Here is a 24,127-nt window from a genome sequence, read left to right as displayed (position 1 = left end):
GAACCAAACCTAAATTTGACGACCTTCCGAACCTGTGAAATGAAGTTATAAAATTCCTTGACTTGCCAGGTTATCCGGGACCCGCCCGAAACTTTTTAATTATTTGTATCCACTCAGGCTCCTGAGTGGGTAAAAATAATTTAAGTCATACGAGGCGATTAATACCAGTGCTTGGCCTAAAATATCGCGAACGCGTGCTAAAACGGTGCAATTGGGCGAAGACATGCTTTGCAGCCAAGTGATTTGACCCTGACGTTTACCTTTCTAGGTATGTTTCGGCAATGTTGATCCATCAACTGGTTCTTCCTTCAACAAGGGATGGTTAAATAAAATCAAATAAATTTAACAATATAGCTGATATGGAAATAAATCCAAAGACAACGTTTTCCAGGGAAAAACTCTTTATTGCATATCTTCCAAAGCTCTGACAGACAAGTTGATAGACTATCACGTGACTAGTACTCGTCTCCTTCTTCTTCCTCCCCTTCAGCATCAACAGAATCCACTCCAACTTCCTCGTAGTCCTTCTCCAATGCAGCCAAATCCTCACGAGCCTCAGAGAACTCTCCTTCCTCCATACCCTCACCAACATACCAGTGGACAAACGCACGCTTGGCGTACATCAGATCAAACTTATGATCCAGACGGGCCCAGGCCTCTGCAATTGCAGTAGTGTTACTCAACATACACACAGCACGCTGAACTTTAGCCAGGTCACCACCAGGAACAACTGTGGGAGGCTGATAGTTAATGCCAACCTAACAACACAAATCAAAAGTTTTCAATAAGTGAAGAACAACCCTAAAAAACTAACAAGCCAGCAATTTGACAATTTTTGGAACATCTAGAATAGCCTTCACATCTTAATTAAGCACCTTGAAGCCAGTTGGGCACCAGTCCACAAACTGAATGGTCCTCTTGGTCTTGATTGTTGCAATGGCAGCATTCACGTCTTTGGGTACCACATCACCACGGTACAGCAAACAGCAGGCCATGTATTTGCCATGACGTGGGTCACATTTAACCATCTGATTGGCTGGCTCAAAGCAGGCATTGGTGATTTCAGCAACACTCAACTGCTCGTGATAAGCTTTCTCAGCTGAAATCACTGGAGCATAGGTGGCCAAAGGAAAGTGAATACGGGGGTATGGTACCAAGTTGGTCTACAAATACAAACAAGCTGGTTATCCACTAGATAAATTCCCTAACTTGCACCAGTAGTATGCTGATTCACAAAGTTTAAAGTACTCATCTGATAAATACCTGAAACTCAGTCAAGTCAACATTCAAGGCACCATCAAAGCGCAGTGAGGCAGTAATAGACGACACAATCTGACCAATCAGTCTGTTCAAGTTGGTGTAAGTGGGTCTCTCAATGTCCAGGTTGCGGCGACAGATGTCATAGATGGCTTCATTGTCCACCATAAAGGCACAGTCAGAGTGCTCCAATGTGGTGTGAGTTGTCAGGATAGAGTTGTAGGGCTCTACAACAGCTGTTGCAATCTGTGGTGCTGGATAGATGGAAAATTCCAGCTTGGATTTCTTGCCATAGTCAACTGACAGACGCTCCATGAGCAGAGAAGTGAATCCAGAGCCAGTGCCACCACCAAATGAATGGAAGATAAGGAAACCTTGCAAACCAGTACACTGATCAGCCTGAGAGGGAATTCAAAACATTAATATGTGTCTTACCATCCTGAGATACAAAATAAAAGAAGGAAACTTGGCACTAACAGTTTAATTCTATATCTTGATTTGGGACATTGTTATGACAGACACCACTTAAGCTGTGTTTACAGTTTGGCATTTACTGGGGTAAACCTTGAATGACTGAACCTTGGTACATCTGTCTGGTGTTTATACTGGCTCAAATATCGGAGGTAACCCTGCCATCAATCATGATTACAATCAAATCAAATTTGCAGCAAATTCTAAAGTCCATGTATAAAATACACGCGTTTATGACAGAAGCTGTGGCTCTCGTAGTCCTCCCAGTTTATTTTCTTGTACTTGGGCAGCAAGCCCGGGTCTCAAGATTTTGGCGGATCTTAATTTTGCAGCATCTCAAGAAGTTGAGGCAAAAGTGATTAATTTTGCTTCAATATGCTACTTGAAAGACAAGGCCTGCTTGGTGAGTTTGTTCTTGGCTGAGAAACAAGTTCTGGTTTAAAATCCTTTTACATGGAAACTTCATTGAAGATTTGTGGAAAGAAAACAAAGTCGTGGAAACATCACTGAATGAGACTGATGCAATCTGGACACCACAGGATGTGACATACTATGTGACCACAAGTGGATATATCTGTTATCTCACCTTGGTTACCAACCTAATCCATGCCTGACCAGGAGGTTAATCAAACTTTTACCTTTGGTTAACTTTCTAATGTCTTGGCCAGTGTTGACACATGCAAAATATTTACCTAGGTACATAAACTCTAAAACCTTAGTAAAACCCTGAAGTCCAAACATGGCATTCATTGAAAAAGAAACTTGGGTGGCTTACCAACTTCCTGATCCTGTCCAGAACAAGATCAATCATTTCTTTCCCAACAGTGTAGTGCCCACGAGCATAGTTGTTAGCAGCATCTTCTTTGCCAGTGATTAACTGTTCAGGGTGAAACAGCTGTCTGTAGGTGCCAGTACGAACCTCATCTGAAACAGCAAAATCTTTGTGAGAACCAGGGGTGGATCCAGTAATTTTTGATTGGGGGGGGGGTCCAAACTTTGGTTTTGAAAGGACTGTTGGATTCTTTTGAGGTAAATTTCTTCTCCCCCACATCCCCAACACCCCCTTCCTTGGCCGCTTACTGTTTACTTAGATTCATTAAAAAGATCAGCCAAAAAGTGATAGACAATCCTGTCGATGCAAGAATTTCAATTTCAAAGTTGTAAGCATGAGGTCTGTTAGGGGGGTCCAGATCCCCCAGACCCTCCCCCTGGATCCGCCACTGAGAACCCTTCCATGATCATTTGGTTTGATCAACAGAGTGGATAATGTAAATTGGCCACAGTAAAGATTTTCTCAAGCTGATGCTTCAAATGTTAGCCCTTCATTTACCTTTCACTTAAACTGACAATTGGCTGTCACCCAAAAGTCAGCTTTAGAAACTCTCTTTGGTGACCAAGCTACATCATTCACTCGGTTGTTAAAGCCAAATCATCTTGTAATACCCCTCGGCAACGCAACACCTCAGTCCACGGTTCCCCCCTGGAAACTTACCCTCTTTTCACGATCAGAGTGACGAGTAACAACTTTCTCACCGTGTCAAGAGAACAAGGCTAAACTTTTCACTTTCTCTGATCACCTTTTCTAACAAGCGAAAGAAAGCTTAACCAACGAACCCTAACATTGATGTAATTTCAGCTTTTGTTCGTCTCTTCAAACGAAGCATTGTGTACTCTGTTTACAGTTGTTGCTAAGTACAACACTCTTCGTCTAGCTGCTTTCTTCTACATTCGCTTCGACAGAAGGCTCAATTTTTAAGAGTCAAGAGTAATCAACGATATATGAACACTCGAAGCCCAAAAAAAGATAGCAGAGTAAGGATTCTAAAAACAGAACGCCTCCATTGATAATTAATAATTCAGACAGCGTATAACGCCTCAGCGAGAGGTAGATTTGGGCGGATATCTTCGAATCATGATATCATCTTCGCTTTTACCACAATTTACACACTGGATATAATGACGCTTGCGACGAAAAGTGAATGCTGACGAATTTCATCGACGTTTGATAACTAAGAAATTGTAACTTAACTAAAGGAGAAACATTTCCGACATATTTGAATACTTACCAACGACGGTTGGCTCCAAATCAACGAACACAGCGCGAGGAACGTGTTTTCCCGCTCCTGTTTCGCTGAAAAACGTGTTGAAGGAATCGTCTCCTCCGCCGATGGTTTTGTCGCTTGGCATTTGGCCATCAGGCTGAATTCCATGTTCCAAACAATACAACTCCCAGCACGCGTTACCGATCTGAACTCCGGCTTGGCCGACGTGGACGGAAATACATTCACGCTATGGACGTTACAAGAAAAATCGAGGAAACATATTAAATGTCGCAACTTAATCTCAACAAAAGCTTTTTCGAATTATTATGTAAAAATGAAAAAGTGGAAGGTCCAACACGAAGAACTGAGTGGTTCAAAAGATCGAATCGTAACCTCGAGAACGAACATGATAAATTACTTCGAAACATAATTTAATTAAGAGTGTCTTCGAAATCTTCGCAAAATCTCAGTAAACAAAGACCAAAAGGGGGAATTCATGCTTACCATGTTGATGTAGTGTTAGATATTGGGCAAGAAAATGCAGTATGAAGCGCTTAGAACTTCTCTCGGAAAGGCAACGGCTTTCGATTGAAGAACGAAACGGTAAATTATACCAAAGGATAATTTGCGCGCTTATAAAAGCACATACTCTTAGAAACCGCAGTTGTCATAGTTACCTATTGCGTCAGGCAAAAGATCCAATCAAAGCGTTGTATTCAAACAATGTCTTTCAGTTTCAATGAGCCCCACCCAATCCTGTATTGGCATATCCAGACGCAATATAACTCGGATGCGAGAGTCTCGAGAGTAACCCCAGATTTTGCCTCCGTTGCCCCGCTTAATATTTTAGAGTGCTTACTAGTTCAATCAACCATGAACTCAGGAATGAACCACGATTTCAAATAAAAATGACGCACTTTTCTCTATTAAGTAATGCACAATACAAGGACAGGGATCTGTCCCTCCAAGAAATTAGTCGAATAATATTTTCGGTAAGAACTTAAAACAAGGCCACCGAATACAGACAGACTTCATTTTTCGCGCTCTATGTCTCACTCGTGTGCGCTGGTTCTATTCCCAAGTTTTCGAAGATTCTCTCCATCTTGTATAATTGTTTGATTCTCTGGGTTTATTCACTTTTCTTTTTATTCATCATTCTAAATGTTTCCTGAAGTTATATATTTTTCTTTATCTTATGACACCTCTGTAACTCAAAGAAAGAGGTGGGGGGGAGGAAGGGTAGTCTGAGACTACGTCATTATAAAAGTTGGAAACGATGAAAGTTTCAATAAAAATAATCAATTCATGATCAGCACAGTAACTGGGGGCAAGGTGGCACAATATCCAAGAGCTGGGTAACATAATCTTGGAGCTGGATGCTAATGAGTTTTATTCAAAGTGTATTTTAAAGATGTTAAAATATACAATGAAAGTTCTAAAAAAAAGTTAGTTCCTGTCCTTTTAACTGAGATGAAACGACTAATATTCGTCTCCTTCTTCTTCCTCTCCTTCAGCATCAACAGAATCCACTCCAACTTCCTCGTAGTCCTTCTCCAATGCAGCCAAATCCTCACGAGCCTCAGAGAACTCTCCTTCCTCCATACCCTCACCAACATACCAGTGGACAAACGCACGTTTGGCATACATCAGATCAAACTTATGATCAAGACGGGCCCAGGCCTCTGCAATTGCTGTAGTGTTACTTAACATACACACAGCACGCTGAACTTTAGCCAGGTCACCACCAGGAACAACTGTGGGAGGCTGATAGTTAATGCCAACCTAACAACACAAATCAAAAGTTTTCAGTAAATAAACAACAACCCTAAAAAACTAACAAGCCAGCAATTTGACATAATTTTTGGAACATCTAGAATAGCCTTCACATCTCAATTAAACACCTTGAAGCCAGTTGGGCACCAGTCCACAAACTGAATGGTCCTCTTGGTCTTGATTGTAGCAATGGCAGCATTCACGTCTTTAGGTACCACATCACCACGGTACAGCAAACAGCAAGCCATGTATTTACCATGACGTGGGTCACATTTAACCATCTGATTGGCTGGCTCAAAGCAGGCATTGGTGATTTCAGCAACACTCAACTGCTCGTGATAAGCTTTCTCAGCTGAAATCACTGGAGCATAGGTGGCCAGAGGAAAGTGAATACGGGGGTATGGTACCAAGTTGGTCTACAAATACAAACAAGCTGGTTATCCACTAGATAAATTCCCTAACTTGCATCAGTAGTATGCTGATTCACAAAGTTTAAAAAGTAATAATCATCTGGCCCTGATTGTTCAAAGGGTGGATAATGCTATCCAGTGGATAAATCTCTAACCAATTAGCTAGAGCGCTGGACTGTTGTGCAGGTGGTCGAGGTCGATGGTTCGAGTCCTAGCTGGACCAACACTCCAAGTCTTAAAATAACGTAGGAGAATGTGCTACCTTTCCATAATATCAAGAAATGGATAGACATTCTAGTCTTCTCGGATAAGGACGAATAAACCATAGGTCCCGTCTCCTGCATCTCTAAATTAGTTAATTTGGTAAGGCAGGGGACATTAAAGAACTCACTCACGAGATTACTGTGATGTGGTCAGGCCTGTTTATTGGGAATTGGGGGAGGGGGCATCTTAAATAAGTTTCCTTTCATTGTTTGTAAACTGCTGATGCAGTCTGGCCAAAGTCCCCCAAAAAGTGTTGTGATGTGCATTTGATCATATCCACATGTTAATTTGCGCAATATAAATAATAAATTATTATTATTATTATTATGTTTTGCTAACACTTTTCCACTGGATAGCAATTTATTCATTGTATGGTGTTATCTGCTCTTTGAACAACTGGGCCCTGCTAAATACCTGAAACTCAGTCAAGTCAACATTCAAGGCACCATCAAAGCGCAGTGAGGCAGTGATGGAAGACACAATTTGGCCAATCAGTCTGTTCAAGTTGGTGTAAGTGGGTCTCTCAATGTCCAGGTTGCGGCGACAGATGTCATAGATGGCTTCATTGTCCACCATAAAGGCACAGTCAGAGTGCTCCAATGTGGTGTGAGTTGTCAGGATAGAGTTGTAGGGCTCTACAACAGCTGTTGCAATCTGCGGTGCTGGGTAGATTGCGAATTCCAGCTTGGATTTCTTGCCGTAGTCAACTGACAGACGCTCCATGAGCAGAGAAGTGAATCCAGAGCCAGTGCCACCACCAAATGAATGGAAGATAAGGAAACCTTGCAAACCAGTACACTGATCAGCCTGAGAAGATTCAAACAATCGTTAAAATCAGATACGATGAATATATGAACTTCATATATTCATTGTATCTGATTTATCATCACGGGTTTATTACGAATCAACTTAACGGCCTGCTCCCAGTTGGCTTGTTAGCTCAATTGGTAGAGCGCTGCACTAGTATCGCAGAGGTCAGTGGTTCGAATCCCGTACAGGCCTGATTTTTTTCAGGTCTGATTTTCGCTATTGCATAAATAGCGCTATCTACTGCGAGGATCGTGCATCATACGTAAAGGTTAAAATGTTTGACAAAAGAAAGTAGAATGTAAAGGAAGCGGATGTAACTTGCAAATCAAAGGAAGCTAACCAGTTTTCTGATCCTGTCCAGAACGAGATCAATCATTTCTTTTCCGACAGTGTAGTGACCACGAGCGTAGTTGTTAGCAGCATCTTCTTTACCGGTGATCAGTTGTTCAGGATGGAACAGCTGTCTGTACGTTCCAGTGCGAACCTCATCTTAAACATGAAATTTTTGTTAGCCTGTAATCTAATAAATCGATTCCAATAACTCGTGAGCGAAATAAGGAAATTCGTTATAAAATTACGCATCGCATGCACATATACAAGAATTCAAATCTTTAACTATTTAGTTTGTTTTATTTTTGGGGATCTTTGGTTTGCATTCGCATATTATTGTTGTAACTTGCCCAGTCGCCTTAAGTATAGCGGGATCTGTTTGTAAAGCAACAAAGTTAACTCGTGAGAGTGCCCTGAAGAATATCAATTTTACCAAAGTAAACCGTAGCGATTGTAACGCACAGAGACAAACGTAACACTAAAGGAGGATTTCATTTAAATTCAAATATTGGATTGAAACCAAAATGTCCACGAGGGCAGAATTAAATCAGTTTCGAGATACATTTCGAGTTACGCGATGTCAAGAGCACACCCTTGGATAACAGTAAGCAAGGTTGCAAATCGCTGATACAGCAATATAAAATTTGCTGTGGATCTCCCAAACACCAATTAATATTACAAAAGAAAGGTTTGATCGATCTTACCGACAACGGTTGGTTCTAAGTCGATGAACACAGCACGAGGAACGTGTTTTCCCGCTCCTGTTTCGCTGAAAAAAGTGTTAAAGGAATCGTCTCCACCGCCGATGGTTTTGTCGCTTGGCATTTGGCCATCAGGCTGAATTCCATGTTCCAAACAGTACAACTCCCAGCACGCGTTGCCGATTTGAACTCCGGCTTGGCCAACGTGGACAGAAATACATTCACGCTAGGAAGAAACGATATATGAGGTTTCTTAAATCGACTGGGCCGGAAAATACTGTCCAGACTTGATCTATGAGAGGAGAAAAACCTCTAAAGTAAGACCACAGATGAAAATCGACACTAAATTACTCGCAACTTTAGAATGAAAGCTACCGCCAGTTTTGAATTTTTCTCAACTCTACTGAGAAGGTAGAAAGTCTTTCCATATGGTTCGTTGGTTTAACTTTTCTTCCCTTGTGACTTACCATGATGACGAGTGATTAATTGCTATGAAAACTTGGTTAAAATCTTTAGATATATGGCACCTTCAGACGAGAGTAACGGCTTTCGTTAGAAGTAGGGTTCGACGGAATCAAACTGTCTTTTATGTGGTGTTTCCATAGGAACTTCTTTGTTAAGTTTCGACCAATCAAAATTTAACATGGAACGTGTCAAGCTGAACAGGTTATGCAGGTTTCTACGTACATACCCGCATTGTTTGTTATAGTTCATCACAGATGATAGTTACCTGGTGACGGGCTCGTGGGAATTTAACGATAACAATGGACTTAGTTTAGACGATTGTGACGCTGGATAAATTAACAAACACACTGTGGAATGACCAAACTAGTTTTACAAACCAACCATACTTTTGTACTTTCGGAACTGTCCTTTCTTCTACATGCAGTAAAACCTGGCGTGATTTCAAAGGGGGCGCTGGAGCAAGAGTCAAATTGCTGAAAGACAGGAAAAGAACATTAGGAATAAGACCTAGCGTGACTCTTAAACAACAGCAATAGCAGCTGTGACCTGTGCAACTCTTAGAGACCACCTTTTATATACCTACTGTTTTGATGTACAATTTATTTCTACATCCTTCATAATTTTTTATTTGTAAATAATTCTGTTTTATCTATCTATTAATTTACTTATTTATTTATTTATTTATTTATTTATTTATTTATTTATATTTTGTGTCCCTAATTCGTTGTGAAAACTAAATACATTGACACATTAATGAAGCTTTTACTTTTACTAACTTGGGAAATTCAGGAAGAAAAAGGAGTTGATGCCAAGGAAAAAATTCAGAAATGTATAAAGGGTAAATTTCTAATTCGAAAGAAAACGTTATGCAGCACCGGTGGGGTATCAGAAGATAATCTGGTTTTATCGACTGAGTTGATAACAAAGGTTGGCTACCGTAAAGAGTTTCTTAAGCTGACATTTAGAGCGTTAGCGCTTCCAAAGTCGTCGGAGGGAATATAGAGGAATTGTGGGTTAGGTGTACTAAATATGCTGAAAATTTTTCGCTCCGGACTTTTTTTTTTCCGGAAAGCCACAGAAGTCTGGAACAAACAATTTATCTTCCAGCTTGGAAGTCCCTCAGCACCACCAACAACAAAAGGACTTCTGTTTGTTTTTGAAAAGCTGAGCCGCAATAATGGACCACTTCTTGATACGTAAATCGGTATTCTTAACCTACCCCTGTGAGTGACAAAGAGAGAATTTCCCCTAACAATATCAACACAATATCAAGCAGACAGTGATGTGAATAATGAAACATATCAATGAGGCCGGGATTATTAATATTTGATCCAACACCAAATTCTTGGAACTAACATCACAAGGATTGTGTGACAGACAGTAAGGAGAATTACTAGAGATCTTGGGAGTGAAAAGTTTAATTATAATCCCCACGGTATCAACAAATGCTTTTTATATTCATGTCCACAGCCATAGCATAGCTCCATACTCCTGCATATAAACACACACAACCCAAAATTCATGTTTTCGCTCTGACGAAGGGCTAATGCTCGAAACATTAGCTTTAGCAACTATTTTAGGTGGCTAATTAACGTCATAAACTCACTTGATAAAATCTAATCAAAGTTTTTTTAGAAATGTAAGAGAAAAAAAACTTCGCAACAGAAGAGACTTGGAGTAAACAGTGCACTCGCTGTGAAAATAGATCAATTGCAGCCAATTGTGTCATCAATATTCTGTACAATCTTTTTTAACCTGAACACCGCAGGAAATATTTCTTTCGTCTTCATTATTTGAACAGCTGACTGAATGTTCGTTTGAGAAATTTACGCTCAAAAGTGAAATCGTCATCACTTTTTTTCAGAATGAAACTGAAAAGGGGAAATGAATGAAACATCAGACGGTTCTTCCTAGTCACTAATTGGTTCTTTTCATGACTGGGTCAGTTCATATGTCAGCGTGCGATCGAGTAAACGCATCATTTATACCCTTCAATTCACGAAGAGACTGAGTCTTCGCAAAAACAAACTCTTCGATGAAAAGCAGGTATTCGGGTTTCTTAACAGGATCCAGCATATAGGTAAGCTTGCATACTGAGGTAATTTTGCCGTCTCGATAACTAGATGTCTGATCATGTGCAACATACATGCAAACTTTTGTTTCACTGGGTTATAACTAGGCTCGTGGAATAACAAACTGTTTGTCGTTCATTACTCTGTCTCTTCGCGTATATCAAGAATTCGTTAGAAGCTTTTGATATCCGAGTTTCCCTATTAAAATTGCAATACATAGTTTGGGCGACCAAGGTATTTGTGCGGAAGAATCATTTTTCATTAATACATGCACAGGCATGCGCGGGAAACTTCCGGGACCGGGGATGAACTTTCACTTTCAGAATTACCATTACGCGGCTGCTTGCTTCCTATCATAAACAATCATAGTAGCAATAATAAATAATAGTAATAATTGAAAGAAGCACCTTATCATATCACCTTTGGCTATTATTATCAAATGGTATCATGTGATGTGATCCTTCGGGTAAGGAAGCATTCGCAACGTTAGTTTCGAAGCAGGCGGTGTGCGCACTCTGATTGCGTTGCATCATGGTCGTAAAACAAAAAGAGAGTTATTTACATCTTGACGCGTTCCAGCGAACTTCTCTGGCGGTAGCGAGATAGCGTGAATATACCTGGATTGAAATGGTGATTCATTGTCCGTTGCCGTTCCTTAGAAAGTTAAAAAGCTTGAAGGGCCTGCGTGACTCCTGACATTCTTCCGTGACAAATTCGTTGTTAGGAGGAAACTGACGTTGGTAAGAAAGATTCGAAACTGCAATCTGCCTTAGAATCTCCACACGAATGACAACAGTTACACTTACAGCCGATGGCGGGATGAATAATATCAAAGCCAGAAATTATATTCCTAGACGCGAGTTATTTGACAGGGAATTGACATGCAAATGCATATTAAAGAGACACAGACCTTCTAATACACGAACTTTTTCCACCGAGCGTAAATACGGAATTTGTAAAAGGAGAAGCTCCACGCCTCCTAAGAACGAGTTTCTCTCGCTCCACGTTTAGTAAAACGTACAGAGTTTCAAGATACGCTTCGAGAATAGAGGAAACCTAGATGCGGGTTTTGAGAAACGTATACGTTAAAACAAAGAAAATAGCGCGCGCAGAGAAGAAAATATTGCCTTTTGTAACACAACTCATCCGGCTTTGCCAAACCTCAAGAACATACAGACGGGGAAATGACATCTTAAAACTGACCGTTATTATTACATCGCAAAGGAAAGTCATTAAAAAAAAAGTCATCAGGGTTAGGGTTACAATTAAATGCCGCGGCGGAAATTCCACGTCACGCCCGGAGAGTATAAGCGAACAGTTGCCATATTTTTAATCAGTAAGCATCCCTTCGCGATCAGCGAGCGATCAACGCTATTGCATTGGTATCTGGTGCAGTTTGTAAGTTTTTTTTTTCTTTTTCCTCTACTTACCCCCCCCCCCCCACCCGTTAGGGGTAGCATCGCGTACGCGTATGGTCTTAGGCAATAAAGACCCAGTTACCCCCCAACTGAGTTGGTGTGTATTTAATAAGAGCTAAACTTTGAGGGTAAATTGAAAGATTTAAAAGCGCTAGCGAGTGGTAGGAGACTCAAAGGCCTATCAACACCTTTCAACGGTCGACTGCCTTTTGCTTTCCGGTGTACGTGTACCGGCGTGTCGTCTCACGCAAGGTAGAGGGTTTCATGGATCAAGTGCCCGGGGCGGGGGGGGGGTACTCCCTTGTTAGGGCTAAATGGGGACGTGCGGCCAGCAAGGTATGTTTTTCGAGATTTTTGTCTTAAACACGGTATCGAATTCATCATTTTTTGTCTTACTCAGGGTATCGATTTATCAATTTTTGTCTTAAACAGGATATCTTTTCTTGGAAGATAATCAAACAGCAACATTTTTACAAGCTCTAATTCTAATTAATATTGAATTCCGTTGATTTTGGCATTGATACCAGGCACATTAAATGTCTTAAACAGGGTATCAAAAATCGGAAATCTGTCTTAAACGGGGTAGGAAAATCAGCGATATTTGTCTTAAACAGGGTCAGGGTATGGGGGGCCGCGCCGCACCTCCCCACCCAGGAATATATCGAGTACCCCCCGGATCAAGTGACTCTTTTCATTGCTCTAATTAAACTGTCCTTCGTTAAAAGATCAGAATAGTAGATTTACCATACGATACTCGTGATTAGTTTATTTGTCTTCACTCAAGAAAGTAGACGATTGAGTACATATAGCAAATGTCCTTGCAGTAGTAACGCCATGTAATGCAACACACTAAACGGAACAATGGGCCTTTTCGTTGCCATAACAGGTCTCAAACACGATCACCTAAAATGCATAAAACATTTGTACCGTTGGAGAGCTTTTGAGAGCATTTGATCAGAGCTGTTGAAGAAAGATCAAAATGGCCATACAAATTTTTGAGAGGCTTCAAACTACGACGTACAACGAATTTCACCCTCTCGAAAACCGGTCTCAAATTACTTAAAAACAGTGCTTGCGTTTGTCAATACGAGACAAACATGTTCAAAAAATACTTCTGCACATTCATAATATATCAAATTACATTTACCCAGAGTGAAAGGAAAAAGAAACGGTCAAACTTTTGGGGAATGTTCAGGCAAAATGTGGCGATTTCTGCCGCTTTTACCGCCATATAAAAAAATAACCCTACCACAATGCAATGTAATCTGAGTGCGCACACCGCCTGGTTTCGAAGCGTCCATGAGAAGCCCAAACTCCTGATGAACATAAGAAAGATAAATTTAAACCCCTGGTACTCATTGTTTAACGTTGGTCAATGGATTCTCCTCTAAATCTTGTGTGAAAAATTCTCTTCTCCACAATTGAATACCCTGGGATGTATATTAGGTGATTATTTATAGCCAGGGGGGACCAACCTAAGTCCTCCAACCCCTCTCACCACCCCCCCCAGGTGATCAATAATGACCGGTCCCGTAGAATGATTGAATGACATCATCACGCTTTATTGACAGTTAAACTGACTTGCTTCTCTGCGGATGAACCTCAATATGTCGGGCACAACAGATATCCACGTACTGCACATGTCCTGCCACACAGTCAAAATCATCGATGTAGTTTGGGGAAAATCGGTTCCTTGTCTGCTGGTTATTGGAATATTTCTGAATGCAGTCTTGTGTGTTGATATGTACCGGTCCAAGACGTACAACTCAAGCTTGGTTAACTTTTTCGTATTCAAACTGTCGCTGGTTGACATCGTGTTCAGGTTGGCAACCATTGTACCATGGGTACTATTGCTGGTAAGCGATAGTACATCCTCGGAGACCCAGGGGCTGAGTGGATTTCAAGTTAGGGCACGAAGAGCCCCTGGGGACATTGTCTTACAAGACTAGTTCCAAACGGTCGCAGTCGTTCTGCCATCTGATTGGTGCCAGAAAATCTTTGTGTTTTTTCTGCCCAATCAGAGTGAAGTGTGCTTTAGAGTCCTTTCGTGTGTTTTAACACGGACGTATACTTGTAGCGCAGTTGCTCGCCATGTTTGTTTGGACCGTGCGACAGAGATTTGCTTGAGGTGAAAAGTTTCAGTCTCGGCACACAACGTAAGAGAAATCGATCAGATTGTCCGCGAAAATCTTACCGGAAATTATACTGAATACTTTCGCAGGTATCACTAGAGAACGTGTTTTAAAGTTCGCGAGGTTTGTATACCACACGATGGTTGCAGTCATTGATATGTCGCTTTAAACGATAAACGAGATTTAAACTTAAATCTTTCTAGATTTTTTGCATAATTTGCTGTGACTGAAACTTTGCCAATCCCGTGAAGTTATTTCGTCGCACGGGCCACGCAGGTATGTCGAGCAACTGGCGCTTTCGCCTACGCAGCTTTCTGCTTTCTCTGCGCGCCAAAATCTAATCTTAGTAGTAAAGTCATTCACAATACGGCCAAGGCTGCAGAGAACGTTAAGTTCGTGGACGACCTCCAGCGAGTGCTAAGAGAAAGCTTAGCTGTGTTTCCGGTTTGCTGATTAAAATCTGAACAAAAACTTATTAACGAGAACATCGTGGGAAGGAGAGATGTTTTCGGGCAGTTACCGAAGGGGTTTGGAAAGAGCTTAATCTTTCAACTGCTGTCTAGAGTGTTGAAATTCTTGAGCTGGGAAGGCCACGGATTCTCTTCTAGTCCCTTGGTCATTGTCATTTCACCTCTTCTGTCGATTGTTGAAGACCAAGTTAAATACCTTTGATCATTGGGAATCGATCCGATGCTGTTTTCAGTGGGAAAAACAAAACCAAACACCAAGAAATATCGGATGGAAAGGGCGGGTTTGCTTTATTGCAAATGTCAGCTTAGTAGTACAAGATCATCTACCCACATCTAATAAGCAAATATTTCCACGCGTAGCTTTTCTTTTTTTTCGAGCAAAGATGAGATTAGAGTTTGGCATGCACAGAAAGTTTCGCAAGTACCAGTTGCTCGACATACCTGCGTGGCCCGTGCGACGAAATAACTTCACGGGATTGGCAAAGTTTCAGTCACAGCAAATTATGCAAAAAAATCTAGAAAGATTTAAGCTTAAATCTCGTTTATCGTTTAAAGCGACATATCAATGACTGCAACCATCGTGTGGTATACAAACCTCGCAAACTTTAAACACGTTTTCCAGTGATACCTGCGAAAGTATTCAGTATAATTTCCGGTAAGATTTTCGCGGACAATCTAATCGATTTCTCTTACGTTGTGTGCCGAGACTGAAACTTTTCACCTCAAGCAAATCTCTGTCGCACGGTCCAAACAAACATGGCGAGCAACTGCGCTACAAGTATATGTCCGTGTTAAAACACACGAAAGGACTCTAAAGCACACTTCACTCTGATTGGGCAGAAAAACACAAAGATTTTCTGGCACCAATCAGATGGCAGAACGACTGCGACCGTTTGGAACTAGTCTTGTAAGACAATGTCCCCAGGGGCTCTTCATGCCCTAACTTGAAATCTTCTCAGCCCCTGGGTCTCCGAGGATGGCGATAGTACAGAAGAATCGAAAAACCCGTGCAGGGCGCTACAGGCAATTGACGCAATGTGTGGGGCAGCGTTTTTTATAACACTTGCTTTGATCTCTTGGAACTACTACGACAAACTAAATTTGAGAGTCACGCAGACATTCCCTTCTCGAAAAGCCTGTTGTATTTTCATAATAGTTTGGAGTTATGCAGCAGTTAGTGCCATTCCGATCCTCATTAGTGCTCGTAGCGCGAGGTACACCGAAATCCAAGAGGTAGGGGTAATTTTCACGGAAGATCTTAAAAACTGCACTGTCCCCAAACTGTGTGATTTGGAGAGAGGTCACGGGAGGGGTCAATTCTCATCCACCTGGTATTTATGTCTTGGCTTCTTAATCCCCATGCTGGCCACAATAACGCTGAATGCGATGATTGCGATAAGTCTCAAGAGAGGAGCCCAAGGGATAAGATCGACATCAGAGAGCCTCATCTTGGACCAAGAGACAACTCCGCAAAGTTCCATTTATGAAAAAGACAAGATGATCCGCCATATGCTGATTGTGCTCAGCCTGTTATGTGTTATTTTCTGGGGTCCTACATCTGTAATTTTCATGTTGCGATCATACAACCTGTTAGGCAATGCCTCGTCTGATAATGTTTTGAAACTATTGGTTTCATTCGAGATTTTAAAGTTCTTTAATTCCCTGCCCAACCCCTTCTTTTTTTGGTATTTCATGCCTTGCTTCCGCGACAAGTGGGGTAGTCGCTTAAATTGCTGTAAGCCACCTAAAGGGACTGTCTCGGTTGACAATAACTACGGATCTACTACCTTTATGCACGCATTGACCAGCACTGACGCATAGCACGCACAACACCGTGAATTTTAATTGACTTTGCTAGTATTACTTTTAGTTAATACTTTGTGATTAGTATTTTTAATTAGTTCTTAGATTTAGCTTTAATTATTTGTTGCTATTTGTAATTTATCTTTGTATTTAACAATTATTCGCCTCAGGTTCGGTGAATATCGTCGAATAATCCCCGAGACGAAGTCGAGGGGATTATTCGACGATATTCACCGAACCTGAGGCGAATAATTGTTTTAGTATAATTTCAGAGCTGAACAACAGAGAAATTTCTAAAATCATAACATTTTAGTAACTTTATTAACATTTCATTTTAACATTTTATATAAACCGCGTGGAGCGGTTTATATAGCGTCATAAGGAACCGCTCGACCAATCAGATCGCTTGAAACTCTTTGCTTAGCTCTGAAATTATGCTTATTTTTTTTACTTAAGAGGACCCTCCTGTAAACCACTTTTGTGACGTTGGCATCCTCATTAAAGATTATAGTATATATAACAACAGGGGAGGGGGGAATCAGTCGTCTCCACCAGAGTAGAGAGGGGGAATATAGAGAATTCAGTGTTTCTTTTGTCCCACTCACCCTTTCTCCTCTTCCCTCCTTTAGGAGCCCGGCTATTCAAGCTACGGTTTTCTGATAGAGTAAATTATCCATATTGCATTGATAGAATGTTTAAAATTTATATTTTAAGCTTTTTTTTCATTTGGATAGGCTCAGTCAGTCGTGCACAGTTGTACTAGGAACTTACTGTTCTGCTTTGTAGCAAACGTTTATTTGTAAAAATTATGTTGTATAGATTTTGAATATTAGTATTTGCACATAACCAGCAAGGGAGGGGGAAATCATAAAATTATAACCGGGGGTAGGGAGGAGATTTATATGGGGTATCAGGTAATTGTAATGGGACACAAATCAAATCCTTCAGGCCCCCCACCCGTTTGTTTATCTTTTAATGTTTGTTTTCTTTAGTTATTGTGAATACTTCTACCCGTTGTGTCTACGTTATATTTCATTATCTTTGGCAGAGATTGAATTTCCTTCAGAGCTGACACACCTTTGTCTCTCGTACTATTAAAGTGTATATGACACGAAATTTTTTTTTTCGTTGATAGCTAGTTCCATGTGTATAATAAACGGTTTGAGATTTTAAAATGAATGAAACAAATTTTTTGGTCGATTTTTAGCCCCCGAAACATGCTAAATTTATGTGTAAAATTGTTCCCGGAGACTGGGGCGAGAATTGTACTCGTGACGTCAGGTTGTTTGATCCTTTGATTGGCAAGGTCAACAAATATCACTGTTTTCCTTGTAACACGCTGTGATTACTCGCTTAATTCTATCGTTTCACGCTTCGAAATGTCCAGCGATTCCGAGAGTATTGAGTCGTCTGACTCTATAGAGAGTATGGATTGTGGAATAAGCGACAGTTCTGAAGAGGAATGGGGAGTTATCACTGGTGTGATAGCTCCATATCAAGATGAGCCGCTCGCGGACGAGAACGACGAAGAAACTGGCGTTTCGAGCGAAGAAACCGATGTTGATGGACTTACCCCGTCAACTCTGGAGGCTAGATACGAGAGAACTGTAGACGTAGATTCCTGGTTAGTAAAACTGGTCCTTTAAAATTCCTTCTATATATACTTATAGCAAATCTTTGTTAGACAACAATTCATTTTTGCTGTCTTCTTCAGGTGTCGCTGCGAGCAATGTAATACCGGGACGTTAGTTGGTTCCCTGGAGTTTCGATGTTGCAGAGAGGTAACAAATTCATCTGCAAAGATGGTTTTTGATGGTTCCATTGAACGGATAAAATGCATCACACAACACGAGGACTACGATGCGATTACAAACCGCGCAGTTCTTCTCCAAGTGGCTCCCTTGTTGAGAAACCAGGATGGAGGGACTTACCGTCGCCGAGGTGGAATGTCAGAAAACGAGTCAGTACATTTTTAGTAAAAAACAGAAATAAAAACATACAATGTTTAAACTAGCGTAATCACTTGGGTGGGCATAAAGCATTAAGCTTCAGATAAATCAGGGTAAATTAAGGCATCTCAAGCTGTAAAAGTTGACCAAGTTAGATTCGGCATTTACTTGGACTTTTATCTCATGCACTCACCTAACATAAAACAGGAACTAATAAGATTGCTTGCAAAGTAGCTTGTCGGAAAATGTAAGCTTGAGAAATGCTCTGCAGTTCATTATCAATTCGTAAACATAAATATTTTTTTATTTCAATGTGTGTCTCATGGGGAGGTGAAAGGCAGGGTCCTGTAGTAATGTAGGGCATTCTTACACACCTTCCCATATAATTTTCATTGTGCTTTTACTCTAGGTTCATTAGAGCTGTTGCATACCGATGGACCACGAGGTGGCATTGTGGCCACATGGGCTGGGATAACAGAAGACCACTACCAGCCTGTGTTTACCATAATATCAGAACAAAATACCAGTCACAAAATACCAGAGGTTTTGCTGCTGCTCATGACAAAGAGTAGCATGGTACACATCATCAAAACTATGACGTGATTCTTCTACACTAATTTCACATACAGTGTTTTGTGTCTCGGTAAACAACAATTTTCAAATTGATTGTTATGGGTGGTTGTTTCTAGTTCTATTGTTTGGTAATGTATGGACTGTGAACCAGAAACAGCGTAGGTTCTACATGCACACGAGTTTGACTACATTTAAAATTTCACCTTGTTGTAGGTACAATGCAAATATTGTAAGTTGATGAGTACAGTACAATGCAGGCATGGAAAATTTGAAGTAAAAAGGAAAATTGTACTATGCAGAATACCTTCCTGTGAAAAAAGTTTGGTCACTTTATTTTTTGCAAGGGCTTTTGTGACTTCGCAATGGTTTTAGGCATATTGAGCAATTGTAAGGTCGTCTTGAAGTGGGTTGACTGCTGCTTGGGGTATTGTCACTGATAGACATCTGTACTTTAGCCTGCTCTGCTTCTGTAAAATAAATAAATTTATTTAATTATGTTAGTGCATTTTTAGTTTGTTTGTTTGTTTGTTTGTTTGGCATGCTTTTACCATGGAAAAAACATGTAGAAGATATCCTCCGTGGAGACAATCAGATTGTGCATTACCATGATGGCAAACTTGTTCCCAAGGTCTATCTTTTCCCCAGTTCAAGTGGGTGGGAAGAAGATAGACCCTGAGGACAAGGTTGCATGACAGTTGGTACGTAGAACATTATGTCATATTTGAACATTGAGCTTCATGAGCTTTGAAGAGTCAAAGCAAACTAACCTGGTGGAAATAGTGACATTTTCTTCATTGCCTTTCTTGCCTGGTAAAACTTTACAGCATCCTCTTTATTTACTCTGTCTGGGAACTGCCGGTTGAGGGGTTCTGGTACCCTTGCTGCATACTTCTCATGTACTTTCTTCATTTCTGCCTTTGGCAAGGTGAAGAGAAGATTCTTCAGTGTGTCAACATACCCTGAAAAGATCACATCCCAATTCATATAAAATGTCGACGTAATTTGAAAAACGTGCAACAGCGTTTTATCAGGTATAAGGAAACAAGGTGAAGCAGAGTCTTTTACACAAGATGCTGGTCAGTAGTACTTATCATGGTAAAAAGAGTGATCTGACTCATAATTAACAAAAGAGCATAACATTTCCTACACTTAGTTCAGTGTAGCCACTGTACTTTTAAAATAACAATGGTCGATAATTACCATAGCTAGGTGGGGATGCCACCTCTCTAACAACGTCTTCTCCCGTTTAAATTTTGGATAAGTCACCCAAATGTAATCTTTTCCATCTCTTGATGTTTGGGTTTCTCTTCTGAGGTTTTCATTAAAATGCAAGCTTGCCAGTATGTGCCTAGAAAATTTTACTTTAGATGAGCAAACACATGAAAATCTGAAAATGAGATTGTGTATGATAATGGTTGGAACACAAGGGAAAGAACCAAGGAAAGGAATTAAGGGGATGGGAATGTGATAAATGATAAAAAATACTGTTTTGTGTACTTGCATACATTGTAGACATGTTGCATGATGTCTGGTCAATAGATCATGTGTAACATTTAGCAGTCACATACCCATTCATTTTGAAAAATGACAGTTTTTAGCTAAAACTGCAATACAAAACACTACTCTGGCCATAAAACTTCCAGGAATACTACATCTACAGAGTGTAAAAGGAAAAGGATAAAATATTGTATGCAACATATTTAGGTGAGAGTCACTAATACAACATACACATACCTGCAAAAAGAACCTAACCAAGAGTAACAAATCAACTTAGGATGCCAGTTGTTTAGGGTGGCATGGAAGCCTTCTAGGCAACTTGTCTGGGCATCTGGTGAGAGTTTTTTTATGTCATTCAGAAGGATCTTCTTTGTCAACAGCAATTTCAATTTGTCATATGCTGCAGTGCCTACCAAAAGTATTATTGAACAATTTTAAAATGACACACTACATTGTACATTGTTGAGATTAGAGGATGTAAAGTATGTATGAGCTCATTTGCCAATTTCAAATGATAGACTTTATCCCAAGAGTGTCATCATCCAGTCATTTAACTCCACACAAAGAATATGACAAGGAGGATTGAGAGAAGGGTAGCCACATGGGTACTGATACTGTATATCATCAAAAGCAACGAAAAAAATTCCTCACCAACTCTTATCCACTTTCTGGGTTCAAGTTCTCCATGATGACATTGTTGATAGAGTGGATCTGGGTGATTAACATGTTTATTACTGACATGGCGCATAAATGAATTCCATTTGGCGATGATAAGAGACTCAAAGCCAGCTTTTGTTGAAGTCGCACACCAGTACATATGTCTACGTATTCCTTCCATCCAATATTTGATTATTTCACATCCTTTCTCTTTACTTAAACTCAATAACTTCTTAGTTAATGATCTTGCCACATGCCAAATATCATAGTAATGCCTGGTATTGACACAATTCTCTTGAATCCACTTTGCTATGCCCCTGTGCAGGTCAGACACAAAAATAGCAATTGTCAGACCAACACGCTGCAAATAGGAAAAACATCTCTTTGCCCCCTCGAGTTCTGTCTGTTGGCTGCCACCAGTTTCATTTGCCTGAGTAATAAAAGGAGAAATATAAGGGAATGAAAGGTTACTCACTACAATTATAATTGTAATGTTCATGTTAATCTTGTTTGAAACAAACATAACTCCCACTGATAATAAATAATAATCTAGTAACTGGGAATGTACTACCAGTTAGAATACCCTGAAAATAGCATCGTAATAATACTATAAAGCAATGCAGTAATATCATGCAATTCCATTAATATTTTTTACATTTCTAGTAACAATTGATGATAATTTATTCTTCCAAAAAGAACTTGACTTACCTGAACTAATTCAAAGTGGACGATTTTCATGATTGTGGTGCAGAACATTGTGTAGACCCCATATTTGGCAGAGTGCCCCACTGAATCAAACCGTCCATCCCCTGTCCAAGCAACATTTTTTAACTTTCTGATCTTGCTGATGAGATTGGCTTGGTATGTTTCCCAGTGATGAAGAACAACTGGAACTAGGAATGACTTCTGGTGCCTAAAATAGGTACGGGCAGAGAATACATGGAGCCCCATGTGGCGGAAAACCAGCAACATCTTCTTTATAGATGCTCCAGCCATCAAGACTGCAAAGCTCAACAAGATATTGCCAGCAGGATATTTTCCAAGAACAGTAGGCTGGGATTTCCAGATGTAGTTACCATGGCATTTTGAACAGCTCTGTGTTACAGTAACCATGGTCCCAGCTTGCTTCATCCTTGCTGTAAGATTGCTTTCTTTACACTTGAAGCAGAAAAGTGTGAAAATATGAAGCAGCATGCTGTAAAATACAATGAACTTGGGTTCATCATATTCAGGGGTATCTGGATCAACTCTGCAAAATAAAAGGCATGGCTGATTCCTTTCAATAATATACTCAAGTTACATAATGAATTATTGTCAAGTGGAACAAACAATAAACTCAGACTCAAACCCAGTAGCTACTTATATGTTTTGAGGGTGAGAGAAGATTGGATATGAGAGTGAATTGATGAACATGAGGAGTTATGGATGGGAAAAAGGGCTATTTTCCCTTTGTCCTTTCCCATAACTCCCTAAGTGCCTCAATCCACTCAAGCAAGTGGTATAATTACAGTGAAAGCTACAATAGTAGTCTCACCTGATATCTTTTTCCATGCTTTCTTCTGAGAGATTCTCTTCCTCTTCATCATCCTCAGTACCTTCAGCTTCTGTGGAACCTCCTGCCTGTGACTTCCAGTCACCATCCTCATTCTCTGTTGCCATATCTGTATCACTCCCAGTGCTTGACCAGATAAAGAAATCTTTGGACCCACTTTCCTCCTGCATATCAATTTCCCCTTCAGACGCTGTTTCAATTACTTTCTATAATAACAAACAAACAAGAAGGAATAAATGATCCAGTACTAGTGAGAGTGAGTAGCACTAGGAACACTTGAATCGAGTTCAATATGGATATTCTTTCGCCATTATACAAAGCTACAAGAAAGCATAAATAGGTTTTGTTTAGCACTCACACTTTTGAGCTCTCCTATCTCCTTTTTCTGTTCCTTTACTATTCTCCTTAGACACATAGTTTGCTTCTTCTGATTTTTTAATTTGGATTTATATACACAATCTACACAAGAGCTGCCTTGCAATGGTGTTATGTTGGGGGATGGAGTTGTGAAAGAAACAGGTGCTGTATTGACTGGCGTAGCACAGGTATTGTTGGTGGAGGTCAAGGCAACTGGAGAAGTGAAAGGAGTGATAACAGAAACAGTAGCAATTGAGGCATTGGTGCTGGCGGAACTTTTATCAATTGGGCTCATGCACACATCTGTTGCGATGTTGAACGGATTCTCTTCATTTGTATCATCATCATGATCATCTACAAGGTGACTCATTGATTCTTCCCTGGCCTCATCAACCTTCCTTTTCTTCGCCTCCAACTCATGAAACTCTGCAAAGGCATCACGCCTTAGCTGCAGCAAAAACATAAAATATCCTGGTTGATAAAATATATCGAGCACAAGACACCCTTGCTTTTGCTAAGATTATATCCAGGATTCGAAACGATCACAAAGCTAGTATAAATCAATACTCAAAACTCCAGTGAACATGATGATGATTCAGTAAGGTATAGGTTTTAGCAGTTCAGTTTGCTTTCAGCACGGCAAAACCGCAATTAGATACGGACATTTTACACAATGCTTCCAAAAATTTTATAAACTCACCACAGAATAGGTTATTTACATCACAAAAGCTTACACATGTTAATGTTAATGATCGGAGATCACGAGAAAACGCTTACCTGTCGCCTTTTGCGATCTGTCAGAACTTCAGGACCTTCTGGTAGAACTGCATGTTTTGTTGGAACAGAGCCCTTGATAAGAACTTTGTTCCGTTTTACTTGCGTCATACCGTCCAGTGAAAATGCCAAGCTGCCCTCGTAACAACTTTTCTCAAAGTGAGCCGAACACAACGAGGCATGTTTGGCAACAGGTTCGCCGAAATCAACTCGGTGCCGCTGCACGAATTTCACCCATTGGGTTCTCACTGTTGGATTTACAGGAAACTGGTGCATCGGTGTGTGGCTGGTATTCGTACAGCTTCTATTGTTGGGCAAAAGTAAACAAAAATGTAAACAAAAGAATTTTA

General features: G+C 40.4%; 4 protein-coding genes and 1 long non-coding RNA gene across 5 annotated transcripts; 2 read left to right on the top strand and 3 right to left on the bottom strand.

Annotated features, from left to right (window-relative positions):
* Positions 1 to 383: 383 nt before the first annotated feature.
* LOC111330927 (tubulin alpha-1D chain) lies at positions 384 to 4,434 on the bottom strand. Its single transcript, XM_022935925.2, has 6 exons — positions 4,275 to 4,434; positions 3,795 to 4,017; positions 2,504 to 2,652; positions 1,264 to 1,656; positions 876 to 1,163; positions 384 to 758 (listed from the first exon to the last, which is right to left on the bottom strand). The coding sequence occupies exons 1-6, from the start codon at positions 4,275 to 4,277 to the stop codon at positions 456 to 458; spliced, it is 1,359 nt and encodes a 452-aa protein (XP_022791660.2). The 5' UTR covers positions 4,278 to 4,434; the 3' UTR covers positions 384 to 455.
* A 709-nt stretch (positions 4,435 to 5,143) lies between these two features.
* LOC148717043 (tubulin alpha-1D chain-like) lies at positions 5,144 to 8,680 on the bottom strand. Its single transcript, XM_088744772.1, has 6 exons — positions 8,526 to 8,680; positions 8,062 to 8,284; positions 7,368 to 7,516; positions 6,632 to 7,024; positions 5,672 to 5,959; positions 5,144 to 5,552 (listed from the first exon to the last, which is right to left on the bottom strand). The coding sequence occupies exons 1-6, from the start codon at positions 8,526 to 8,528 to the stop codon at positions 5,250 to 5,252; spliced, it is 1,359 nt and encodes a 452-aa protein (XP_088600898.1). The 5' UTR covers positions 8,529 to 8,680; the 3' UTR covers positions 5,144 to 5,249.
* Positions 8,681 to 9,924: 1,244 nt separating this feature from the next.
* Positions 9,925 to 14,847, top strand: LOC111330928 (uncharacterized). The gene is made up of 2 exons (XR_015995236.1): positions 9,925 to 10,603; positions 13,585 to 14,847. It is a non-coding gene; the product is annotated as an uncharacterized LOC111330928 (long non-coding RNA).
* Positions 14,848 to 15,423: 576 nt separating this feature from the next.
* On the top strand, positions 15,424 to 19,445 carry LOC148717042 (uncharacterized). The gene is made up of 3 exons (XM_088744774.1): positions 15,424 to 18,042; positions 18,133 to 18,378; positions 18,777 to 19,445. The coding sequence occupies exons 1-3, from the start codon at positions 17,798 to 17,800 to the stop codon at positions 18,937 to 18,939; spliced, it is 654 nt and encodes a 217-aa protein (XP_088600900.1). The 5' UTR covers positions 15,424 to 17,797; the 3' UTR covers positions 18,940 to 19,445.
* LOC111330901 (uncharacterized) lies at positions 19,271 to 24,122 on the bottom strand. The gene is given in 10 exon segments (XM_088744771.1): positions 19,271 to 19,407; positions 19,708 to 19,899; positions 20,141 to 20,185; positions 20,188 to 20,288; positions 20,675 to 20,846; positions 21,089 to 21,524; positions 21,803 to 22,343; positions 22,629 to 22,852; positions 23,005 to 23,451; positions 23,781 to 24,122. Coding segments are annotated over 10 exon segments (2,568 nt in total). The 5' UTR covers positions 24,054 to 24,122.
* Positions 24,123 to 24,127: the final 5 nt, after the last annotated feature.

Source organism: Stylophora pistillata, chromosome 14 (assembly GCF_964205215.1).
Source record: "Stylophora pistillata chromosome 14, jaStyPist1.2, whole genome shotgun sequence".
Taxonomy (NCBI): domain Eukaryota; kingdom Metazoa; phylum Cnidaria; class Anthozoa; order Scleractinia; family Pocilloporidae; genus Stylophora; species Stylophora pistillata.
This window is presented reverse-complemented; position numbering and strand designations above follow the sequence as displayed.